General features: G+C 41.4%; 1 protein-coding gene across 10 annotated transcripts in view; it reads left to right on the forward strand.

The window, feature by feature from the left end:
- Nucleotides 1-20,059, forward strand: part of NCOA7 (nuclear receptor coactivator 7) — an 89,989-nt gene that overhangs the window by 53,328 nt on the left and 16,602 nt on the right. For 5 of the 10 annotated variants that reach the window (XM_035538556.2, XM_035538557.2, XM_035538558.2 and 2 more), the window contains exons 4-10: nucleotides 6,253-6,332; nucleotides 7,202-7,309; nucleotides 8,637-8,738; nucleotides 9,782-9,907; nucleotides 12,340-12,524; nucleotides 13,947-15,013; nucleotides 16,582-16,750. In XM_035538556.2, the coding sequence (XP_035394449.1) occupies nucleotides 6,253-6,332; nucleotides 7,202-7,309; nucleotides 8,637-8,738; nucleotides 9,782-9,907; nucleotides 12,340-12,524; nucleotides 13,947-15,013; nucleotides 16,582-16,750 (1,837 nt within the window). The remainder of the gene's footprint in view (nucleotides 1-6,252; nucleotides 6,333-7,201; nucleotides 7,310-8,636; nucleotides 8,739-9,781; nucleotides 9,908-12,339; nucleotides 12,525-13,946; nucleotides 15,014-16,581; nucleotides 16,751-20,059) is intronic. The other 5 variants (XM_035538567.2, XM_035538566.2, XM_035538564.2 and 2 more) reach the window with 3 other exon arrangements.

Raw genomic sequence — 20,059 nt, forward strand, 5'->3', positions numbered from 1 at the left:
GCACTCTGACATGTTTTTCAGGCTCAGCACGTTTCAGCTACTGCCCTGTTGTTTTCCAGGTGAGGTTTAAAGCTGAAGCACCGGACTGCTGGCTGCATCTCGATGTTTCTTTACAGCAATGTGCTAAATAATTCTCGTGGCAGTTGCGCTACGTGAACTGCCTCCCTCTGAAATAGTCTTTTTTTTCCCTCTACCTGAAATTCAGTGACCTTTTTAACTAGATCTTTGCTCCTCCTCTCACTTTTCTAACATACGCTAGTAAAGGAAACTTTGAGTGCTGCGGTGCACATCTTGCCATCTTAACCATCAGAGCCGCTTAGTTGCTGGGTGCTTGGCGTGCTGGGGGAGCCTCTTGTGCCCCTCACGCTTTCTTTGTGGGGTTTGTGTCTCCTGCTGTGTCCCCGTCCATCCTGCCTGATGTGCATGTGCCAGCAAAAGAGCAACAATGACACTGCCCTGCGCTGTATCTCCTTTTGCTTTGCATTTTAGCACAGTGTGTTTGCATTGTAATAACCTGTTGAAAATGTAACGTACAGCATTGCTTTGTGCCTCTGCAGATTAAACCAGAGCACCTAAAAACTCAGTTTGTGAAGGAAGGAGTTGATGACTGGATAGAAGAGGAGTTTAAGTTCCTTGAAAATATTTTCAGTTTTCCATGTAGAAGCTGCAGTATATGAATATTGCATGAGTCTCAGGTCCAAATTCTTATTTAAATGTGCCTTAAAATACCATCTCCATTTATTGCAGAAGGAGTTACTACCTTTGTTATATCAGCTCTTGGAAGTGTTGTGACTTTGTTTTGGGGCCGTGTATTTTCAGGTGATCTCTTCATTCCTTTAAAAGACATGCCTGGAAAGTAGCTAGTGCACAACCACGATCAATTGTTAATGAAAACAGAGAAAAATCGTTCAGGCTGTAGATATTTCAGAATTGATGTGGCAGGATTTGTTATTGGTCTGGGAGTTACTATTCCCCTATGGCAGAAGTTTCACTAACTGATAAGCACACATGAGCTCATGGAGGGTGACAGCTGACTTGTTGTTTCAGTGATTTCAGAACAAAAGGAAGCTAAATGATGAAATGATTCAGTCGAGGAAAAATAGAAGTAAAGGTAAGGGCTTGGCAGGAGGATGTTGGAGAAGTGGGAAGCAGAACTGAAGAACAGACACCAAAGATGGTGTGTGGGGGTCATCGGTGTGTTGTCTTTTAAATTCTCCTCACGTAGCATGGTTGCAGTCCACTACCCAAATCCGAGCTGAGAATGTTTCCATCTACCTTGCTGCCTTTGTCTGCCACAAGCCAGAAAAAGTGCTTGTAGAGGCAAAACTAAATCATCTTGTACTCAACTGCTCTGTGTATACAGCATTTCTGAAAGTTATTAAAACGTCAGTCTAGAAAGCAGAGATGGAAAAAATTGTTCAGATAAACTGATTCATCTTTCTCCTTCTTCCTCGACCAGCCCGAGAAGGGCTTTTGTATTCTTGAAGTCTATCTATAATGCCTTAAGTGATACTTATTGTGCTACATCTCTGTCAAGAAAGTTGGTATTGGGCCTCGTTCACTGATAAGGGAGCTACCCTCAGGAAGCCTTGTCTGCGTAATTTCTTATCAGCACTCTGATTAGGTTGCTCCAAGTGATAACTGTCCTCCTCTGAATGCATTGCCTTTTAGATTCTTGCGAGCTACCTTCAGATTTTCACTCCTTGATTCTGGTTCTTGGTTAGGCCGTAACTAATACAGTTTTATTTCTTCTAGCAAATCTGTCTTAGAGATGTCGGTCTGGAGTGTCCCAAAACAGCAGCGAAGTACTCAGTGATGTGGAAGAAATACAACTAGTATCTTACAGTTAGTTCTAAGGAAACCCTCGTTGTGTTATTGTATCAATTAATAGCTCTTTTGCATCTTGAAAACAGCATGTGGTTTTCCTTGCTCTATCTCAAAAAGACCATAGTAGAAAAAGAAGTAGTAAAGAGAAGAGCAGCCTGTGTGATGAGAGAAATAGGAAAGAGTTTGAAATGAGCTAGTATTAGTTGACCTGAAAAAAGATATGACTGAGGGAAGATGTAGAGAAATCTGTGACAACATACATGGTATGCAGAAGGTGAATAAGGATTATTTAGTTGTTTATCCTCAAGATGATATTAAATAGGATGCTCGGTGAACTTAACCAAGTTTTAAACTTTAAGTAGAAGAACGGAGGCACTGGTTTATGTAGTGCATAATGTTTTTGTGGGGTTTGCTGTCATAGGACTAGTGTGGGGGTCTTGGGAGTGCAAAGGGACTGGGCCACTGTCTAGTGGCTTCTGCTCTCTCCTACCTGGAGAAATCCATTATATCTAGCCGCTCTGGGGGCTGGTCAGGGAAAAGACTGTTCTGTTTGCATGCTGCCTAAGTGTTTGTTAAGACACAGATTAATGAGTAAAATGGACTTTTGGTCTAACTATGCTATTGCCTCTGTTCTGTTAGGCTACTGAGTTTATTTACCTGGTGTGGGAAGGGATCAGTCCTTCAGCCCCTTGTTTACTTCTGCATTCCTGACAGCATTACTGGTTATTAGCCGAACTGTCAGGCCAGTTCAGCTCTCATTGCTGGTACTAAAAAGCCTCATGCTGATTTCAGCTGGTAGCAGGTTAGTCTGTAACCGTGGTGGTGACGGTATCGTCTTGCGCTGGTACGTCATACACCAGTGTGAGCAGCCCAGGATTCTGTTGATGCTGCTTGACCTATTCTATCTATTTGTACAGCTATTTACATAGTTGCAGAGGTGTAATTCTCCTATCATGTGTCAAGGTCTTCTGGATGGTAAAGTGACCTCTTTGTCTTACCCCTTCAAGAGTTGCTTTCTGAACTATTGCTTTTTTTCAATGTTTCCCACAGAATTGCAGAATTAAGTATGAACAGTCTGCTAGGAAAACGAACTAGGTATAAATATATCAAGGGCAGAAAAATTTCCATTTAAAACCTGTCAGTTTTAATAGGCCTGTATTTTCTTGCCTGTTCTCACTCAGCATTCCTTTTCCCATTGCTCATTAGTTTTACTATTTTTACACAGTTCCTATTTTACAAGTTTCCTGAAATGGCAGAGAGGTACAGTCCACCCACTCCACCCTTTTCCTTCAAGTGCAGTGTGATTCCATTTGCGTTAACATGCAGTCAGCGCTCACATTTGTACGATGCCGCGTTCAGTGTACGTGCGGTGCAGGAAAACTTGGGAGGCAGAACTGAGTCACTTCACCACTAAGCAAACTTCCAAGTTCAAAAAGTAGCCAGTGGCTTTTATTTTAATGCCTGTGAAGAGGTGCATCTCTTCCATCTAGTTCTGGCTGAAAGAAATGGGGTTACTGAGGATCAGCCTGACTAGCTTCTATCGTGCCTTCGTGTGCTGTGAATGCCTGTGGGACTACTGCCTTCAGATAACGTCAGAAAACATTTGGCTTCCAGAAGATGAAATGGGAGAGGATAAGAGCACTGGGAAAATAGTGTATTGTTCTGCTTTCTTTGCCAGTCGTGTTCCCCCCTACCACCCTGTTATATTGTTATATTGATTCATTGCAGAATATAGATTGTCACCTTGGCCTAGCTATGTGTATAATAAGTGGAGTGAGCAGTACCTGTCAGATTTAATGGATTCATTGGAATGATTTCTTCTGAAGGGCTGATATTTATTTATCATTTCAAAGCTTTAGATGCAAAATCAAAACCACAGACTATTGAAGACTATTGAAAATTATATGATATGGTTTGGAATCGACAAAGTCTGTCAAGTGGTTAGGGCTAGTGTAAGAATATCTGGAATCCTTGTTGTAGGACACTTTTAAAATAAAAATATAAAATCTGCACAAGAAGTTTCAGATTTTGGTTTTGAAAGGCAGGTGGATACACAGACTGATGGCTTCTTTTAGCCTATGCAGGTAGAGTCTGTAGGGAGTATTGTGAGAGACCAGCAGCTGCAGGCATCCTGCCTTCAGGAGTTTGAGATACGTGAGGGATCTTTTCATGAGAGGGGAAGGTGGAAAGGAGCAGCTTTACTACTACTTTTGAGACAAAGTATGTCTCTCGGTAGCATGAAGCTGTAAAGTAGAAAGTTAACTGTGTTGGCATAGTGTTTTGTGGTCCCCTTGTGCCACAGAGAGGTTGCTGATACAGTCAGTTCTCTGTCACCTCTCTCACCATCCAAAGACAAAGTCTTGGAACTAAAACTGGTTAGCTAAAAGCATGTAGCACAAGCTCCACAGGGAAACTGCTGCTACTGTGTATTGTTATTCTTCTCATTCACATACAAATTTAACTTCATATTCAACAGGTATAAATTCTCCCTCCCTTCCCACATCTATCTGGACTGCTTTATTTTTCCCCCTATGGTCTTACTGATGCATGTCCTGTTATGATGTCATAATTGTTCTTAATAAATGTGTGCCGTTTCAAGCTAAGAAAGACTTAATGTATTTGAAAATTTGTCTACTTTTCCAGCTATACCAAATGATTTAACAGAAGGTCTAGTTTACCTGTAAACCTTTCCTTGCCTGTACTGATAGGTCACAGGCAGCTTATATAGTTTGCCTTCATGTTTGTGTTATGTAATTTTAATTATCCTGAAGTAATTGAAGTGGTGTCTCCTGAGTAACAAAAAAGGGTGTGATCTAACTTACTGTTAGTTGGGGAAATTTCTTCAAACAAGATTGCGCCATATTGGCAGTTGTACTTAATCGCTATGGGAAATATCCACTGTTTGCCACTTCTGTCCATCATTGGCACTGTTTCTGATGGCTTAGTACTGTGCACTGCTAACTGCTGTCACTACCCTCTTTTTTCCATCCTTCACCATTGACTTAGATCTGAGTAAGACTGTGGCAGCGATGAAAACACAAATGGTCAGAAAAAGGCAGCGAGAGTGCTAATTCTGAAAATTTCACTGTGGGTCTCCAGTCTCGGAGATGAAATTGCTGAGACAACTGAGGGATGTTCTGCTCCAAAATGCTCTCTGCCCACGTGTGTCAACTGGGCACGCCGTGAGGTGCTCGTGTTGGCCTCCGGTGGCTGACGGAGAGGGTCCCGGTGTGTGTGCGTTCAGTCCTCGGGAAGTGCTGGGTCAGTCCCCGGCATTAGTGTCGCTGTGGAAACCAGTGGGCAAAAGGGCCAGGTGTGACATACTTGTGGGCCCCTCCTTTCTTTTTGTGTACATTACAGTCAGTATACAAGTCCTCGCCCTCCTTTTTACTATCTGCCTCTCGCTCTGTGGAAATAGCAAAGGTTGTGGCGCAGCCTGAACGCGAGCCAGGCGCCTCGCTGTTCCCTGGCCTCCCTTCCCTGGCAGCCCCCCGGGAGGGCAGCGTCTCCTCAGCCCCACCGCCAGGTGTGCTGGGCCCGGCCCTGCCTTCTCACCTCTCCCACCCGTGCTCGGGCCCTGGGGCACAGGGCAGCCATGCACGGCCTCTCTGCACCCCGGCCCCGCTCCTGGAGCTGGGGCTGCCCGCCGCCATCGCCCCCAGCACCAGCAGGTAGGCGGGCGTGGGCCTGGGTGCGGGGTGAGCCTGTGGGCTGAGGGCGGCCGCAGGCAGCGGGACGGGTGGGCAGCGGGCGGCTTCCCTCGTCCTTGGCTTTGCTATCCCTCTGCCAGGGTAAGGGTGAAGAGGAGCCGCCCTGCTGGTGCTGCGTGGGCCTCTCTGGTGCTTGGGCAGGTGCAGCACGTTTGTCATGCTGGTGGAAAATGTCTTCTGAACGAGCTTTGTGCTTATGCTGTTTTATATGTGCACAAGTGTGCACACTTGTTGTGCAGGACTGTTGGTGTACTTCAAGCCTCAGAGTCTAAAATAGCATTTAAGTATGAAGTACTAGTGATGAAATGGTGTTGAACTAGTATTTGCCGTGGTCATAACAATGCAGTACCAGTGCATATATTCGGAGGCTGGCTTCTATCTCAGCCTTGATAGCAGCTTGTCACACAAAGTGCTTATATCCAGCAGCTGAATTGTGTAGTAATCATGGAGAAAAGCATCGGAGCGGCTCCGTATTGATACGGTATCATGTACATTATTCTTCCAGAGTTCCTGAGGGATTACTAAACCTGCTGTACTTGAAGTGTTGCCTGCCTTGCAATGCCTAGTAGTTGATAGATATTTCGGTGTCTTGTTCCCATTGGTAGCTTCAGTTTACGCTTCTTTCGAGTCTATTCGGAAACATGTTGATAATGAAACGTGTTGATAACAAATGATACACAAAAGCCAATGACAGTCTCTGCTTTTTCCTCTTTAGATGACAATCAAAACAAAACCAATGAAAAGAAAGAGAAGAAGATGGTTTCTCAGAAACCCCTTGGTACAGTAGAGTATACTGTAAGTATTACTGTGTGGTTTGTTCACTTCTGCTTTTTGAAAGTGGAGTTGTTGAGGTTGACAGTGAGCCAGTGACACAAAACAGAAAGCAGGGAATGAATGCTAACTGATAATGTTTGCGTGTTATGTCAGGAGGGTTTGTTCCAATTACTGTTGTGTGGGGAGAGCCGGGCTCACATCCAGAGCTGCTGTTCAGTCCAGGTGCTCTGCCTCTCCCTCACAGCTGCCAGTCCTGTTTTTACTTCTGCAATATGACCCTTTAATAGAATAATCAGTTTTGTTATTCTGAAAAATACTTCCACAGTGTTTCTCAGGGACTGCAAGCCTCTGCTTGGTCCTGAGATGACTGTGTGACCTTTCTCTAATCTGAAGCACTGAGAAAACATACTGCTGCCACTACAGCTCAGAGGACTGGCTCTGTACAGAAGGTCCCTGTGTGTCATCCAGGGTCCCTGAACAGAAGTTGCGCCCAACCCTCCCACACCCAATGTGACTGTAGAAGGCCAGTATTCTAGCTGGGAACAGAACAAGTGTCTGACTTAATGGGACTACTGAAGGGATAATGAACTTTCCAGTGTGTGTCTCTTTTCCCCACTTGCCATACCACATCTGAATAAGGTGCTGCTACTTTAAAGTTTGTGACAAAATGAGAGGGATATCTGTAACACATCTACCATTTTATCTACTGAATAGTGTGAGAGAATATTTATTTCTTTGTATTGACATTGGCTTATCACATAAGCTGTTAAACAGGGGGTGTGTTGAATCATCAAATCTATTCCCTGCAAACAGTCTGCTAGATGGTTATAGTTCAGCTGTTATGCTGTATGTGATCACCACAATATTTTAAGCTTTGAATCTTTCTTCAGGCTGGAAATCAGGACACCATAAACAGCATAGCATTAAAATTTAACATCACCCCAAACAAGCTTGTGGAACTCAATAAGCTTTTCACGCAGACAATTGTTCCAGGCCAGGTAAATCTTTTGTATTCTATTCCTGAAACCTGATTATTTGTATTTAGAGGCTTTTTACTGCTTTCACATATCTTTTGGGTACGTGGATGCAAGGATAATGGATGGTAATTTAAAACCCCTCAAAGGTCAACTTAAGAGATCATTACATGGAGGTGCGTGGGGGGCAGTTTTGTAATTGCCGTATCTGACTTCTGTTATTTATTTGCTGTCAATAAAGCTTGAGCTCTGAAGCTTAAGCGGGGAATGGAGCTGATGTAAGAGAGTAAAATTCTTGGAAAACCTACGTGAATTTTATCTATAATATATGAAAGAATTAGAGAGTTAGATACAGTAATTGAAATGGCTCTTTGCCATTATTTTGGAGATGAGTCAGTTTTGGAGACTGTTTTTGGGAGAGTCACATAATGGAGATGGAAATATGAAGGCTGACACCTGGTTCATGAAGGGCAGATCTCTATTCCTGCTTTACAGACATGAAGAGACTGAAATGTCCTGCTTTGCACGTAGGAAAACGGAGGCACAGAGATAGCATTACCAAGCAGACAAAAGCTGGGATAAGCTAAATTGCTTTACATTTCTCAGCATGCGTAGTTTAAAACTAAACTTCTTTTTTTTTTTTTTTTTTTTAGTTTTAGAAATATTTTCCTTTGCTCTGACACTTGCAACAAATGAGTGTGTTTTTATTTGGGGTGGAGGACAAAAGCCGTACTGCAATTCTCAAACTGAGAGAATGTAGAAATTCAAAGGATTACATTTTTACATACACTTGTGCTAGTGTAAAGCTTTTTATCCCTTTTAAATGCAGTGCATGTTGCTAAAATGCTGTGTCATATAAAGGATATGTTCTTAAATTTGGAGGTACAAGTATGTTTTCTGAAACAGGCAACCTAGAGTGAAGTGTTATGAATTTCTAGCACTAAAAATCCCAAATCTTCTACAATAGCCCAAAGAGAAGGTCAGAGTTTGCCATTATAAGTTAATTGCTAATAGTCATTTCACAGTTACTAGTTTTGTAGCTGTGGTAGTTGCAAGAGAAATTGGTATTGCAACTTCAGGGGGGATGGGAGGATGTCTCTTTGTGTGGAAAATGTGTTATTTTCTTGCCTGTTCTACAAAACAAAACGTAGGACTAGATCCTGTAATTAGACCTGCACATACCCCACCATCACCGTTAATGAAGAAGGATTCTAGAATAAGTAGTAGTTAAGGACTGCATTGCAATCACAAGCAATCAATATTGGTTTGTCTTTCTAGGAGAAAGTAGTATTTGTAGCAAATAACTTTTAAAAAACTTTTTCCTAATGTTTTTACATATTTTTCTATTTAGATTCTCTTTGTGCCAGAAACAAGTGCTGCCAGGCTGTCTTCTTTCAGTCCTGGTGCTCCCGTTTCTCCTTCATCATCGGATGCTGAATATGATAAACTCCCTGTAAGTCAAACATTGTTTCACTGATCTTGTGCTCACAAAACAATTTCTGATGCTGAAGCTGAGATTCAGGCCTGTGTAAATAGTTTGGTTTTGAAGTTACAATTCAGGCCTCATGTATAGTGTTGTTAATGCTGAGTAACATTACTCTTAATTTGCTGTACTACAAATTTTGCCACCACTTAAAATAATCCAAATTAAGGGTTCTATCTGAGCAGAGAAACCCCATGAAAGATCAGTTGGACCCAGAGTATATCAGAACAATTGGAAATAGTGTAGTGTATGGTTTCTAAGGAATAGAAAGTTAGAACTGAAGGAGTATTTACTGTTTCACCCTGGAGATTTCTATGCTTTTGTGCAGTCTTTCTCTGCTGCTCTGCAGCCTTGATCCTGTCTGGGGATTCCTTATGGGAATATTAGTTTGTCTGAGCAGCCAGTATTTTTCTAGCAAGTGTACTATGGTTGTACTCAGGACTGCTGGAATCTTTGTGAAGCACAGTGGCATAGTTCAACTTTCATTTTACTCAGAACGGTGGTGTAGGTAGCATTTTCAGGGAGTTTAGCTGTCCATCTGCTGATATCAAAGCAATTAGATGTTTCAAATCCATAACCAATTAAGAGAGAAAGTGTAGAGAAGCCTGGAGTGAATTACTGGATTTAACCTTAGTCCTACCCCTCTGGGCCACCTGCATGGGAATGAACACCAGTGCCAGCGAGGCTGCACTGTGCATAGATGGGGCGGCAGGACTGGCCCTCTCTTAATGAGACTACCTCACTGAAATACTGTGAACTGTATTCAGAGCTTGACGTTTCTGAATTTCTTGCCTGTTATTTGTATGGAGGGATTTTTTGTAATGTTACAAGGTGTTTCTTCCTTAAAGCATACTGCATTAAATGTACATACGTACCTACACATTCATGACCATCATTTTTCTTCCTTAACCAACTACCTTCTTTTTTGCTTAAACTTGCTTTTTTAGTTGCCCAAAATCTAGAAGTAGATTGTTCTGGTCCTGTTGCTTTGCACTGAGCTTTTCTTTTTTAAGGATGCTGATTTGGCAAGAAAGGCCTTCAAACCAGTTGAGAGGGTCCTGTCTTCCACCTCAGAAGAGGATGAGCCTGTGGTTGTCAAATTTTTAAAAATGAATTGTCGTTACTTCACAGATGGTAAGGTAGGTGGAACTTGGGCTTTTTCGGCATTGTCTAAGATTCTTTAAAAGCGAAATCTGTGCAGATAACGTGAGAAATGAGCACTGTGGGAGCCAGACATACTCCATGTTTGTAAAGAACATAAATGTTGTGGCTTTATCTGTCACTGCTATGTTTATTGCTCCCACAGTGATATGCAGTATAATTTTGTTCGTTAGTATTTTTTTAATATTATAATAACTGCTTTATGGAGGAACAGCTCTTCTAACCACCTTCATTCCCTTACCATGACTTAACCAGAAATATCTGCTTCAGAGTTTATTGTCTGACACAGAAAACTGCACTTCAGAGTTCAGACAATTCAGGATTAGTTGTCCAGTCACATCAAGTTGTGCAACAGCTTTATAAGATGAACACATGCCTATCTATTTCATTTATGACTTTAAGCTAAAATTTAACTCATTTAACTCTCCAGATTGTTTCCAAATATGTTCGTATTAGTTCTGCATTTGGTAATGAATGTCACACAAACTCTAATAAAAAGATAAATACTGCATGAGAAGACCTTTTCTTTCTTTTCCCTAGAAGCATTCTTGTGACATACGTGTTCCCATTAAGAATGCAAACCTAAATTTTACAGCAGCAGTTTTAGAAGTGAAGGCACAACGCTTATGCAGTATCCTGACCCTATTCTCTTCTTAAGGTTGCAATACTTTATGTTCTTGAACTGTCTGCTTTCATATATCTGCTCTTTCATATATCTGCTCTTTAACACATCTCTTGTTGACTCTGTTCTTAGTTAGATGTCTGCATGTTTGGGCTTTTAAGTTCTCTGGGATTTATAATACTGGTCATACTAACCACTGTGGTTTAAAGATATTTTTTCCACCTTAATCCTGTGAATTCCGTAAGATGGATGTGTTTAGAGTTTTTTGGTTTATTTTAGCATGGAGTGGATGAGGACGGCATTGAACCGCTTTGCAGTTTCCACAGACTCTTATTCTGTAGGAAGTAATGGAGGGCTACTTGATATCTGCATGTAGATTAGGGCAGTACTATTGCTTTGTTATATGCTGCTTGCTAGGTGTAGAGGATGCAGATTGCCTTTTTTTCCCCTTTTTTTTTTTTCTTTTTTGCTCCAGGGCTGAAAAAGTAATTTGTTTGCAGTCAAAGCAGTGGAATGTGGGACACCATCTTTGTCAGTGTAACTAGAATTCCTTGTTGCCTTGCTTCCTGAAGTGAGTGGGGGGAAGTACAGCCTACTGATGTGTTGCTCATCTGGATAGATAGAGTACATAGCTGGGGAAGAAGCTTCTGCACTTGATTTTGATTCTTTCATCCAAAGACAAATGTGTGTACTCTGTGTACTTGTCATACAGGAGAAGCATATGGGAGAGACTTACAGACCTTGCTTTACAAGGGAGCAGGCACACATGCACTCATTTGCCGGTGCCAAGCCATCAGCTTTGTCTCCCCAGTTAAAAACAAAACAAAACAAAAACAAAACACACACACACTAAACAAACAAACACACACAAATTGTGGTTCTTTACCTGCCTATTTGTTAGTCTTCCCTGGCCTGCTTTGCAGATGACCTTGAATAATTGCTATTATCCACAGTGTTGGTCATTCCTGTTAAACTGTGGCTCCTATTTGTCGTATGTGATGATTTGTGCACAGTACAAAAAGAGTTGGTCTGGTGAAGTTTGCAGCTTGTCTGGAAGAGAGGGTGCAGGACCAAGACGTTAGAAATCTCCTTTGTAAACCTTGAAATATGGTCAGATGTCACAGGTTGAATGATGGCTGATGCAGTCTTTTATTGAATAAATGGCTAGATCATGTTTTTGTGAATTAAATGCATCTTCTACAGCTGTGCAAAATATGCTTGAATCAGAGGTACCAGGAAAGAAACTGCTTCATATTAGGTACTGTATATAGAAGCTTTTTGCATGTACCACTTGGAATTCCAAATCAAGGGGATTTGGAATTTAGCTTAGCATGGTAACCTTGACATTTCCATGATGAAGACTACCGTCAGGTGTGCTAGTTGCCTATAAATTCGTATATTGTGTGAGGGTGGCTGTATCTAGGATAAATTTGCTTGTTTATTTTTTAAATCCACTACCCTATTTTGTCTGAGGTTGATTATCAGTCTGCAGCTCTAGCTTGTAGCAGCTAACACTGAAAGTTGGGTAGTTCAGATGTTCCTCCTTAGTAGCCAGAAACTTGGATGTCACTAAGAAATCTTTTTTCTTTACTCTCCTTACAATGTCTGACTTGATGCAATTGGAAAAAATGTTTTGTTACCAAATATTGTGTGACAGGGATATAGAAGGGCAGGAGAGAGTTTGGTGATTATTTATTTTTTTTATTTTTAGTCTAGTAGCCTAAATGCTACTGAGTTATGATAAGTTAATTGCATGTGATATGTTAACTCTTCCTCCTTCTGTTGCAGGGTGTAGTTGGAGGAGTCATGATAGTGACTCCAAATAACATCATGTTTGACCCACATAAATCTGATCCTCTGGTAATTGAGAATGGCTGTGAAGAATATGGGCTAATCTGCCCCATGGAGGAGGTTGTCTCTATTGCTCTCTACAATGACATCTCTCACATGAAGATTAAAGATGCATTGCCATCGTAAGGAGTATTCTTTCCTGAACTTACGTTTACATATTTTCCCTAAGGGTCATGGAAATGGAGGGAGGTGGAGGGCAAAGGGCTTTAATCACAGAATGCAGCAGAATATAAGAAATCAGGGGATGAAAATGCCAGCTAAGGAATGATTCAAAGGAATTATGTTGTCCTTTTGCTTAATGCTTAGAGGAATTCAGTGGCAGAGAGAAATGGGTCATGAATATGGGAATTGCAGTGCAAAGGAGACCAGTAAAAAAAAAAAAAAATACCAATGACAAGCATTGGGTGGCATGCCTTGGTTGGGCTCTTGCACTATCTGTTCTCTAAGGTTATTTCAGTGGAAGTGAAGACGGTTTGTTCTGAACACATTTGTTGTTACGAGGACCATTCTGAGAGTATTATTTAAAACCTTTGAAGATAAGACCTTAACTGCTATCTTCAGGACTTGCAAAAATATCATTTTGTAGAACACTTCCAATTCAGAACCAGAGAAGCTTTGGTAGTTAGAATTTGTAATACATAATGGTCTTGGGGAGTGGGGGAGAGCTTAGTTTCATTTAAGTGTAGTGTAAGCTTAATTTGTTCTAAGCAAGATGGAAACTCATCTACTTCCCTCCATTTTCTTATTTCAAGAAAAATTTTCTAGATACTTGTGTTATGCTTGTCATTAGAGTGTCTAGTAACTTGTTAGTAACTCCTAAGTGATGAAAGTCTTGCATTCTTATTCACCTCAGACTTTTTAGCAGTAAGAAAGAGCTTACGCAGTTTGCTGCTGTGTGCTGTTAAATTTTTAAGAATTTTCCTTTTAAGAGCGTTTTATGATTACCTTGCATTAAAAATAAATCTTTGTGGAAGTCTGCATTAAGTAGTAGGTTTTAGTGTTGATAAAAGCAAAAGGAAAAAAGATGTGTTGACAGTTACCACTTTGCAGTAAACATGTTTAAACAGGGTACAGCTTCTCTCTGATTTGCTTTCTTCTCAAAAATGCATTTTTACTGGTTAGGAAGGCATGAAAAACCATTGAACTACCAGTCAGTATAGCCTTGACACATTGTCAGGTGTGGGAAGTAACGATATTAATATGATATGAATTAAATTCCAGCAGCTAAATACATGTCCTGTGTTTTCTTTTGGTCAACTTCTGATGACTTGCACATTCTTATGACATCTGTACCATTTCTTCACCTGTGTCTCATAGTCTGCAAAGTGATTTACTCATTTTATTTTGGTATTATCCTTTCCACATTTTTCTCTGTTTTCTTTAAAGTCATTTATTTCCACTGATGTATGTTTATTTTGGAGAAAGTAATTTTGAGTTGAGTTTCAGACTTTAAGTTGATATATTATTCATTTTTCTTTTCCATTTTTTTTCTGTTTCCATTTTGCTTTTAACATCCTATGTACATCCGCCATTTTCCATGGCAGTGACATACCAAAGGATCTTTGTCCTCTGTACAGGCCAGGAGAATGGGAAGACCTTTCCTCTGAGAAAGATATCAATCCTTTCAGCAAATTCAAATCCCTTAGCAAGGAAAAGAGGCAACAGAACGGGGATTCATCCACTGTGCCAGGCGCCAAACAGATAAAACCTTCAGATAAGGAAAAGTCTGCTGATTTTGAAGTTCTTCAGTCATCTGAGAGTACAGGTTCAATCAAATCAAAGTCACTGGAGTTTACCAACAATATCACTGCCACTGAGCATTTGGAAAAGTTTGCTGTGGATCCACGTACCAAGGAGCCTTCTGGAGAAAAAAACGTTTCAGACATCAGAACCAAAGACAACTCCCTTTTGGGAAGAGGAGGGGATGACTTCATCGAACTGGAAAAGACATCATCTCGTGTGGATAGAGGGCTGGACAGGAAAATCTCAGTAATGGAAGGCTTGCTGGCTGACCCCAAGGAGTTGGGGAGAACTAAGCAGCAGGTAACCAAACCTGCTACAGAAGTCCAGGAGCACTTGACTGTTGATTCCTTGGAAAAAAAGGACAGTGTTGAACCTAAAGCTGACTTAGACTTAGAGCTGTGTGAAAAGCAAGATGTTATTCCAGAAGTAAACAAATGTGTCAGTTCCCCGACAGGTAAGGTGGAGACTGCATTGGACACTAAGAAAGAGCTAGAGAAAGATAAACTTATCGAATTTTACCTCAATAAAGATGGGAATGGGTCTCAGTCATCTGAAGACTTACACAAGGCTGAAATCCAGAAAGGTGAAAACAATAAAGCAATTGGCATAGACCTTACACTTAGCTGTTCAAAGTCCCAAGCTAATGAAGTCCATACAGTTAAAAGTATGGAGCTTGAGTCCTGCTGCACTGAGAGGAAAGCACCTTCATTAGAAATCAGCTCAGCAGCAGCAGAGGAAAAGGATCTGAAAGAGTCTGTGGACTCTTCATTAGTACCAGCTGTAGACAAGACCTGTCAAGAAACACAGTTAGACAATCAATCAGAGATCAGACTGTGGCTGCTGCAGAAAATTCAAGTGCCAATTGAAGGTAGGTCTCTGGTTATCCTTGTTTCCTCTGAGACTTGGACAGCATTATGACGGTAACCTTTGAATTGATATCCTTCTGCTCTGAATTTCCTATTTCTACGTACTGGTCTTTTTCGTTGTTTTTAATCTTGTATATTATAATTTAATATATTTTTTTGATATTTAGAAGAAAAAGCACACCTTTAAACTCCCTAAGCTTCTAGTTTAATAAGTAGCTTGCATGCTCTTTCCATATTCGGTGATCACCGTTTATATAAACTTCAGCTCATATAAACCTCACCGCTGGATACTGGCTTTAAGAAGGACAATAAAATGTCATCCAGCTGGAATACTGACAGGGATGCATCATGGCATAGGAATTGTCACTCCATATTCATAACTTCTCGTTCTTCAGTGGTGTTGGTCAGTGTATTTCTGATAGAATCCATCACAGTGTGTATAGCAGTGCTTTGCTGTGAAGTGGGTCCTCTAGTATTGTCACTGTCTCCTTCGGGTGTCTTTGATGCTATGGAAATGCCTAAAGAAGTGATAAATAGGAGTATATGTAGAGTCTTATTGATACTTTTGTTTTGATTAGTCTTTTTTTAAAGTAAAATTCAGGAAGTTACTGGAAAGCATATAAGAAAAAGAAATCTCACTTTAGGTAGCTTATTCGCATACGACTGTTTCTCCTGTTACTCGGGACATGTGAGCACTAGTCCATCCCAGAGCGTTAGCCTAGTGAGCTAATGGGCATCCCCCCGATCCACGTCAAGTGGTGGAGGGCAGTTAGAGTGGAAGTCTTCATTTTAAAAACATACGTTCTTAACATAATTTTACCTTTCTTTTGGAAGGGTTTATGTCTTGCTAGTTGCATTTGATGATTGTTCTCATAGGAAAACAACAGCAAAACCAGAAAATGTTTGTATGTGTACTCCTACAACTTATGCAGCGATTTCAGTGCAATTGAGGTTACGGTTTAATAAACATTTTTTTCTGTCAAACTGGCGATTTAAGAACTTACACCACTCTTATGTTTTACCCTGTCCCCCCTGTGCAGACAAAAGGTGTTGGTATGGCTGTTTGACCATCACGGTGGAGGAACTGATTGGGCTTGGTGTGCGTGCACAGCTGCTCTTTAGCTGGATCAGTTTCCTGGACCCACTCAAACACTGGAGTGGGAAGGAGGGATCTAGCAGGAGAGGAGACAGCAGTGGCATTACCCTTTGCTGTGGTGCGGTGTGTTGAGCTGGCTGTGATGACCGAGGTAGTCAAGGTCTTCTCTTCTGCTGTCCCCCTTCCTTGCCTGCTTCATGTTGCTGTCTGCACCCAGCCTGATTGTCATACTGATGTGAGCTGCAGTGCTATTCTGTACGTTGCTGTTCAACTGAGGGGGATACAGCCCTGATGAAATGGGAATAGATAGCCACAATATAGAATGAGCAAGGATTTGCTAAACCGGTTTTGCTATTTAATGACATTAGGTTTAATTCTGTGTATGATAATTCTGAGTCTTCTGTGCCGATATTTTATCAGTTGCCGTAGCTGTACTGTCCTGTAAACAGTCCATTTCTCCTGTCTCTTGTTCAGATATGCTTCCTTCAAAAGAGGAGAAGAGCAAAACTCCTCCAATGTTTCTGTGCATTAAAGTAGGCAAACCCATGAGAAAGTCCTTTGTGTCTCAGAGCACCACCATGTCTCAACAGTACAGTAAAAAGATAAAGCAACCAGAGTACTGGTTTGCTGTTCCTCGGGAAAGGTAAGCTACAGCACTTAATTTGTAAATGTGTAGTGCTTTCAAGAGTTGAATGTGACTTTCCCCTGTGTGGTCCACGGTGTCAAATGCAGCAAGGATGCTGAGATGAGGAGAGGGGTGCCCCCGTTTTATTGCGTGCCAGAGAGAGAAAGGAATGTTTCTTGCTGGTCCAGTTATACTTTCCAGAGGGAAAGAAGAAGGCAGTAAGTGTCACATGGAAGATGAAAAGGGTGATATACGTGTTGCTAGCTCATGATAAAAGCACTGGGGAATCATCTGGGTTTTGGGCATAGTGTAGGAAGTGAGGGAAAGGTGGAGCGGTTGCAAAAGTGCCAAGGAATCCACGAAGGTGTCATTGTTAAAAATAGGTACCTCACATGAGCAAAGGACAAGAAGTGGAAAAGGGAGATGCTTCTAACTGAATGGGTGTGGCTGCTTCTGACTTCGTGCCCATGAAAACAAACAAAAAAAAAACACACATCCCTTTGCGATAAAATCTGCTTAAATGGTCTGTGCCCTTAGGTATATATGTATAAAGAGTAGTACTATAGAAAAAAAAAAAGTAAGGCCTGTGATTTTTCCACATAAATCACACAGGAATTTTCCCTGGCTGTGAGGAATCACATCCCTGGTCTTTCTCTTGCTAGAAGGCAGCAAGAGCAACTCTCATCTCTGCTGATGAACCAAAATACAGAAATTAGTGATCACACTTTGTGTGAATAGATACTAGAAAGGAAGAATCTGAATCTGTGATAAATTTCAGTGGTGTGTCTTTAAGATGCAGTTCGTTTTTATCTTTTTAAAAAAAAATCAGAGTATTTATTTTCAAATTTGTAGTATATGTGTGAAGTTAATGTTTATTTCATATATTTTAGAAATGAGTGTTTTAAGCAGACCAGTAGTGTGGAAGCTGCTGACACGGGAGGAGGGGGAGAGGTTTAAACCAGCTGGAATGTGGCCATCAGGAGTGTAGCTGCAGGTAGCTTTTGGTTTGCTTGTTATCTGCTGAAGCCGGTCCTTGGCTTCTCAGGGATTGCAAAAGTATGGGTTCAGAAAATTCTGGTTTGGTGTATGCGTAAAGACTTCAAGGGGTTAGAGTGATGCTGCAACACAACACAAGGTCAGTTATTGCTTTGGAGATAGCGTGTCTGGTGTTGAATAAAGCTACCGGGACTGAGGTCGTCTCTGACCATTGTTCTGTGTAACAGCTAAATCTGTTAAACAAAGTGGGAAAGTAGCTTCTGTACCTGTTGTTTTAAAAGCAGAAAATTTATTCTTAGCGGGGGGATCTAACTAATACACAAACTTGAGCACTGATAATTGGTTTATGCTTCAGTTTTTAGAACAGTAAAATTAATTTCTGAAGTGAGCTATTGCAGTGTTTGGTCACGTTGGCTGACGAGGCAAATCTTGGCTGTCACATCCGCTGTTTGGATCTTTATCAAAATGGTGGTGCATGTTGCAAGATTGGGTCATTCCGGTGATGTTCACACATGCCTGTTTAAACACCACGTGGGTGTGTAAAAGGTTGCACAGAACCCGGGGCAAAAATTAAACTTGAGACCCACTCCACCATTTTAATGCAAGATATTTATTTGCCTAACAAGTGGGTGTTTTCTTTGAAGTCTCAGACATATCTGAAAGCAAACTGTGTAGTTTCCTGCTCACTGATGGGATTGCTTGGTACTCGTATTACAAGATATGTGATCACTGGTTTTGCATCTTGAGAAGGTCACGGACAATACGCTATTTGGGATAGCTCTGCAATGTATTTTTGATGCAACATATCAAAATAAATATAATCTGCATTCAAAATATGTTTAAATTTAGTAAGTTATGTAGGAAAATATCAAAAATACCTCTCGTCTCATTGGCCATAAAGCAGCGTAAATAAAATACTTGCTGTCACTGTAGCTTATGCAGCATCTTCATGTTTCCATCAATAAACAAAAAAAGTGAGGTTGTGAAGAAATTAGTGTGCACGTCTATAATCACTGTGTAAGTTGAATCACAAAATCACAGAATGGTTTGGGTTGGAAGGGACCTTAAAGATCATCCAGTTCCAACCCCCTGCCATGGGCAGGGACACCTCCCACCAGAGCAGGCTGCTCAAAGCCCCATCCAGCCTGGCCTTGAACACCTCCAGGGATGGGGCATCCACAGCTTCTCTGGGCAACCTGTGCCAGGGCCTCACCACCCTCATGGGCACAATCTAAATCTCCCCTCTTTTAGTTTAAAGCCATTACTCCTTGTCCTGTCCCTACACCCCCTGCGAAAGAGTCCCTCCCCGGCTTTCCTGTAGGCCCCCTTTAGGCACTGGAAGGCCGCTATAAGGTCATTTAACTGTATTTTTCTGTGACTTATTACTGTTTGCTGTTGAAACAGCTTTGGTAACCAATTGCCAAAATGACTTCATTTTCACCCTGAGCCCTGTAATCTGCTGCTCCCAGCAGAGTTGCCGTTCCGCGTGCAAACAGCCTGCTGCTTTTGTGCCCTTGGCAGGCTTCGGTAAAGCTGCAATGTTGGGGAGTGAGTGGGGGATGAGGGACACCCTCCTTTTAAAAGTTTTTTTTTTTTTTTTTTTTTTTTTTCCCTCTACACAGGGAAAAGTGCTGGCCGATTTTCTTTATAAAGGGCGTTAATAAGTTCTTCTAGTTCTTCTCTCGGTATACGTGACTTCACAGGGTGCTGCGGGTGGCCCAGCGACACTGATGACCCCGAGCAGCGCAGCTGAGTTAATCAGCGACTCTGGGGCTGCTCTGTGTAGCTTTGCTTAATCACAGAGGCATTTGTCTTAGCACGTAATGGGGGAGATGGACATCGCTGTTGTCCTATATAAGGATCGCCCGGTCTCAGGCAGCTTCTCATCAGGGTAACTGTTCGTCTGAGCAGAGAGGCACTCAAGGTTTTGGACAGTAATGAAAAGATCGAGTCTTTTGCTGAGAAGCCTTGCAATGGGTGTAGCTTACAGTATCAGAGGGTGAGTCTGTGTGCGCTCTGTGGTTTTGTGCTTAAGGATATTGAGATGGAATGTAGACTTTTTCTAACTTTGTGGATTTTGAGTAGCAGTAGGTGAGTAGTTATGTCACTCACAGACTTCCTCAAGCTGTTGCAGAGGAGGATGCCTTGTGCTGGGACAGAGATGCTCTAATGCAGAATTCTTCTTTACAAACGTGTATCCTAGCAAATAATTTCCTCACTTTAGCGTTGACAAGTTCCTCAGTCAAGAAGTAAATTTGTTGGTTATCTATAATATAAATTTAGCAGACATAATTTGGTTAATGAATATATATTATTTTGTGTTGATTTAAA

The sequence above is a fragment of the Cygnus atratus genome, chromosome 3, assembly GCF_013377495.2.
Source record: "Cygnus atratus isolate AKBS03 ecotype Queensland, Australia chromosome 3, CAtr_DNAZoo_HiC_assembly, whole genome shotgun sequence".
NCBI classification, from domain to species: domain Eukaryota; kingdom Metazoa; phylum Chordata; class Aves; order Anseriformes; family Anatidae; genus Cygnus; species Cygnus atratus.